This window comes from Mirounga angustirostris, unplaced genomic scaffold (assembly GCF_029215605.1).
Source record: "Mirounga angustirostris isolate CCGP_5_RB_7025 unplaced genomic scaffold, mMirAng1.0.hap1 SCAF_10, whole genome shotgun sequence".
Classification (NCBI taxonomy): Eukaryota; Metazoa; Chordata; class Mammalia; order Carnivora; family Phocidae; genus Mirounga; species Mirounga angustirostris.
In genome coordinates, this window is record NW_026991718.1 from 77491457 (window position 1) to 77497456 (window position 6000).

A 6000-nucleotide genomic window follows, 5' to 3' on the forward strand; every position below is an offset into this window, starting at 1 on the left:
TTGAATTTTGAGAGTTCTAAATACAAGTCCCTTATCATGGGTGATTTACAAATATTGCCTCCCAGGCTGTGACTTCTTTTTTCATTTTCTTAACAGGGTCTTTCACAGAGAAAAATTTTTAAATTTTAATGAAGTCCAAATTAGGGACTGAGATGTCCCATCTCAGAACTCTATGTAATTCTAGGTCATAAACATTTTCTGTTTTCTTTGTAAGGTTTCATAGTGTTACATTTATGCCTAGGATATATTTTAAGTTAATTTTTGTATCATCTGTGATGTATAGGTCAAAGTTCTTTTTTTTTTTCCATAGGAATGTTCGATTTCTTCTAGCACCATTTGTTGAAAAGACAACCCTCTCTCCATTGAATCACTGCTCCATCTTTGTCAAAGACCAATTGACCATATTTGTCTGTATGGGTCTATTTTTAGCCTCTGTTCTACCTGTACACATCCATCCCTTCATCAGTACCGCACTTGGCTTCATTATTGTAGCTTTACAGTAAGTCTTGAAATCAGGCAATATGAGTCCTCCAATTTTGTTCTTTGTCAAAATTGTTTTCACTGTTCTAGTTCTCTTGCTTTTTCATGTAAATTTTGGGATCAGCTTGTCAATGCTAGAAAAATATCTTGGTGGGATTTTGATTGTTTCATCTTTATTCCCCTCCTCCTTCCCATCCCTGCCAGATTATTTCAAAGCAAATCCTCCCAGATACTATTATCACTTCATCCGTACGGATCTGGCTTCTTCCTAAATAAAAAAAATCTTTGACTCGTCATGGAAATCAAATAAATGATCACTGGTCACTATTCTTGCTACAGAATACTGAACCATATCCAGTCTTCCCCAGCAGACGTATACGCAGTATACTCTACCCCACATATATTAACACACCATTCTGCAGCTCAGTTTGGGGGAGAACTGACATTGTAGCAACACTGAGTCTGCCAATCTATAAATGTGGTTTTAGTCTGTTCAGGCTGCTCTAATAAAGTACCACGGACTGGGTGGCTTATGAATAACAGAAATTCATTTCTCACTGCTCTGGAGGCGAGAAGCTTGAGATCAGGGAACCAGCATGGTGGGGTTTTGCAGGGAGCCCTCTTAAAGGTTGTTGACTGAAACTTCTTGCTGTTCCCTCACATGGCAGAAAGCAAGCAAGCAGCTCTCTGGTCTCTTCTGATAAGGGCACTAATTCCATTCATGAGGACTCCATGCTCATGACCTAATCATCTGCCAAAGGTCCCACCTCCTAATATCATCACATGGTGGGGTTAGGACGTTAACATATGAGCTTTGGGGGGAAATCAGATATATTCAGTCCATAACCCATAATATATCACTCCATGTATTTAGGTCTTTGTTGATCTAAGCAACTTTTTTTTTTATTTTTCAGTATATAGATCCTGCATATATTTTGCTAGATACATACCAACGTATTTTATTTGTGCTATTGTAAATGGTACTTTTAAAAATTTAATTTTTCAATTGTTCACTGCTAGTTATGCAGAAATACAATCGATATTTGTGTTTTGACCTTGCATCTAGCAGTCTTGCTAAACTTAAGAGATAGATCTAAGTACTTTTTTGATATTTTGTTTAATCATGACATCTGCAAATATAGTTTTATTTCTTCCTTTCATCTGTATCCCTTTTATTTCTCTCTCTTGCCTTTGAGCACTGGCTGGGTGCTAGGACACCTTTTATAAAAGTTTCTGGTTCCTTCCAGATACTTTCAAACTTTCTTTAATTATCTTCAAACATACTGTGCACAATTGTGTTATAGCATATACCTGATTGTTTTGATATTTGATACCTTGTGTGTCTGTTTCTCTTGTTTCTGCTCTATATTAGTTTGCTAGGGCTACTGTAACCAAGTACCAAAAACTGAGCAGCTTCAACAACAGAGTTGTATTGTCTCTCATTTCTGGAGGCTAGAAGTCTGAGATCAAGGTGTTGTTGGCATGGTTACTTCCTTCAAAGGGCTGTGACAGGGAAATCTCTTTCATATCCTCTAACTTCTGGTAGTTTGCTGGCTATTGTTGGCATTCCCTGGCTTGTAGATGATATCACCCTGATCTGACTTCATCTTCATAAGGTGTTCTCCCTGTGTATGTGTCTATGTCCATATTTCTCCTTTTTATAAGGGCATCAGTCATAGTAGATTAGGGGCTCACCAAATTCCGGTATGACCGTCTCTTAACTAATTATATCTGCAATGACCCAATTTCCAAATAAGGTCATATTCTGAGGCACTGGGGGTTAGGACTTCAAAATATGACTTTTGGGGAGACAAAATTAAACCCCTAACATGTTGGTTCTCATTCATGGTGCCCTACTACTTTATATGCTTGGTCAACACTGACTATATATTTGTCATGGAGCTAAAAATATTTTCTTTAATAATTTGAAGTCTAGATAGAAGGCAGCTTTCTTTAGAGAAGATTGTTTGATTTTATTAGGTACCTATGGTCCTATCCAGTCTAGGAATACTATTATTCCTAGTATCTCAGCCAAGTTCAAGGGCTGAAATTCTCTAAATTACCCAAGTGATACAAACTCAAGCTACAAATCTATAAAGGGTTGACTTACCCCTGGTTCACACTTACTCAGATTTTATTGCTCCTTGGGCTCCCAACTTATTGTCAGGAGGATCTTCTATTAGACATCCCACCTTGAACAGACCTGTACTTTGATATCTTACCCATTGCCTCCTCTACCACTCCATGAAGACATGAAAATGAATTTTCTAAAGTTCTCAGATTGCTAAACAATCTGAGGGCAAAAGTGGCTTCTATGCTAATTTATCTCTCTGGATTACCATTTCTCTCTTTTTAAAAAGATTTTATTTATTTGACAGAGAGAGACACAGCGAGAGAGGGAACACAAGCAGAGGGAGTGGGAAACGGAGAAGGAGGCTCTCCGCTGAGCAGGGAGCTGGATGCAGGGGTTAATCCCGGGACCCTGGGACCATGACCTGAGCTGAAGGCAGACGCTTAATGACTGAGCCACCCAGGCACCCCACCATATCTCTTTCAATTCTGGTCTTCTTACTTCTTACTTTTAAAAAGATTTTTCCTTTCTAAAATTTTTTTTTATCCGTTTTTTTCATCATGGTAAGTGTACTCTTTCATCCCCATCCCCTATCTCCCCCATTCCCCCCAGCCACCTCCCCTCTGGTACCCATCAATTTGTTCTCTATAGTTAAGAATCTTTCTTGGTTTGTCTCTCTCTCTTTTTTTCCCCCTTTGCTCATTTGTTTTGTTTCTTAAATTCCACAAATGAGTGAGATCATAATGTATTTGTCTTTGATTTATTTTGCTTACCATTATACTTTCTAACTCTATCCATGTTGTTGCAAATGGCAAGATTTCATTCTTTTTTATGGCTGAGTAATATTCCTGTGTGTGTGTGTGTGCGTGTGTGCATGTGTGTGTGTATCACATCTTCTTTATCCATTCATCAATTGATGGACACTTGGGCTGCTCCCATAGTTTGGCTATTGCAAAAAATGCTGCAATAAACATAGGGGTGCATGTATCCCTTTGAATTAAGGGATAATGTTAATGTTTTTATATTTTGAGGATAAATACCAGTAGTGTGATTCCTGGATCATAGGATAGTTCTATTTTTAATTTTTTGAGGAACCTCCATACTGTTTTCCACAGTGGCTGCAGTAGTTTGCATTCCCACTAATAGCTCACAAGGGCTCCTTTTTCTCCACATCTTCATCAACACTTGTTGTTTCTTATGGTTTTGATTTTAGCCATTCTGACAGGTACAAAGTGATATCTCATTATAGTTTTGATTTGCATATCGCTGATGATAAGTGATGTTTAGCATCTTTTCATGTGTCTGTTGGCCATCTAGATGTCTTCTTTAAACAGAAGTCCAAAATCAGATATCAGAAATATCTGTTCATGTCTTCTGCCCATTTTTAACTGGATTATTTGTTTTTGGGGTAATGAGTTCTTTATATATTTTGGATACTAACTCCTTACTGGATATGTCATTCACAAATATCTTCTCCTACTCAGTAGGTTGTCTTTTAGTTTTGTTGATTGTTTCCTTCGCTGTGCAGAAGCTTTTTATTTTGATGTAGTCCCAATAGTTTATTTTTGCTTTTATTCCCTTGCTTAGGGAGACATATCTACAAAAATGTTGCTATGGCCAATGTCAGAGAGATTACTGTCTGTGCCCTCTGATAGGACTTTTATGGTTTCAGGTCTCACATTTTATTCATTTTCAGTTTATTTTTGTATATAGTAAAAGAAAGTGGTCCAGTTTCATTCTTTTGCATGTGGCTGTCCAGTTTTCCCAACACCATTTGTTGAAGCTTATCTAGAATTTTAAATTTTAGGAAAGTAGTTGATGTGAATAACTTAGTTCACTATTCGGAAAAAAAGAATACTTAGTTTCTCTCTTTCATTTTAAAAACTGATTCTTCATGGTAACCTCTGTAAGTATCCAAAAATAGTGTTTTTGGAAGCTGTTTCAGACTAATGAAATACTTCCTCAAAGAGTATTTTGTTGTTTAAAATCAGTAATAATTCAATATCCTGTAATATGAGAAATTTTGAAATTCCATTTTCTCTCAGGTTTCATTTTTAAAATCTCACCTTTAATTTGGGCTTATATGGTATCTATCAAAATGTGACAGAGGAAAAGTAATTCTAATATGGGATAATAAGGAAAATCTGTAATATATGAAATAGAATCTTTAATGAAATTAGTATCTGAAGCTAAGGGTTAGCATCTAGGATTTAATACTATTGGAAGTTGTTCCTCCTGAACTATATCAAAGAAAATAATTACTGGCATTTTAACTTTAAACAAGACAGTGATGGAGACCTTTGTTACTGAAATAAATGGCTACTCTAGGAAAAAGGTACGTAGTCCAGAGATTGGTGTTTTTTAATGCCAATTTTACAACTCTATCAAGACACAAATAGCAATCGATGGATAACAGTGAACTCAATCACATAATTGGGTAACTCTTAGAACATGTAATGAGATGATGAGTCATGGCCTGGAGTTTAGCTCAGTAAGCAGTATAATAAAGGTCTCTGAAGGAGAACAAAAGCCATAAAAGAGATCAAAGGCTCTATCTTGATAATATTATTTCTTCTGCATGATCAGGCAATCTCATACTTTTTCCAACCTCCTACTGATCCTCTGGATGTTCTTAGGTGATAAATGACTCCATTGCTTTCAAGTCAAGCAAACATGGGGACAGATTTACCTCTAGGAATGAGTAAAATGACTTTAAAACCCCCTGTTTTTGACAGCGAAGCAAAGGGGTACTGCCCTGAGTGGCCTTATGTCATCTGGATGTGCTCTCTCATTACAGTATGAAGGGCAAGGGCGTATTTGAACATACTGTGAACTGAAACCCACCCTCCACACACAACCCCAAAGGCTTGGCTCCATCAGCCCCTCTCCCTGTCCCACAAGCAGACACAGGCTCTTCCCAGAGCAGGCGAAGTGAAGGCCTTACCTGTGCTGTCCTCCCCAAGGCCTTCTGCAGCTTCCCGAAGCTTAATATCCATCACCCTTGTGGAAATCATGTCCAGCTCACTAAAATCAGATGGAAATTCATGTTAAAAGGGACATTCTTAACGGAAGGTAACATTGAGTGAAATGGCTTTGCTGGCTGCTTTTTGCCCACGACTTCACCTACACACACCCCACCAAAGAGAGATGCCAGGGCAGAGTACAGGGCAGCACAGGCCTAACACACGTCCACTGCTCAAGATTAGTAGCCACACAGGCGTTTATCTAATCACTGACCACAGCAATTTCATGGAAATCAATGAACTGGAACAAAAATGCTACACTAATTTATACAACACAGATTTGTTTCCTTTCTTTCAAAAAAGTGTTTTCAGAAATTATGTTTTTCTCATGGGTGAAATAAAGGGGATTAAAAGTACACTTATGGGTGGGAGGAGCAAGATGGTGGAGGAATAGGGACCTAAATGTCGTCTGGTCCCAGGAATTCA

At 37.8% G+C, this 6000-nt stretch overlaps 1 protein-coding gene across 1 annotated transcript in view; it reads right to left on the reverse strand.

The window, feature by feature from the left end:
- CRACDL (CRACD like) overlaps nucleotides 1-5565 on the reverse strand; it is a 56417-nt gene extending 50852 nt beyond the window's left edge. Inside the window, exon 1 of the mRNA XM_045885142.2 lies at nucleotides 5496-5565. Within this exon, the coding sequence (XP_045741098.2) occupies nucleotides 5496-5565 (70 nt within the window). The remainder of the gene's footprint in view (nucleotides 1-5495) is intronic.
- Between the last annotated feature and the right edge of the window lie 435 nt (nucleotides 5566-6000).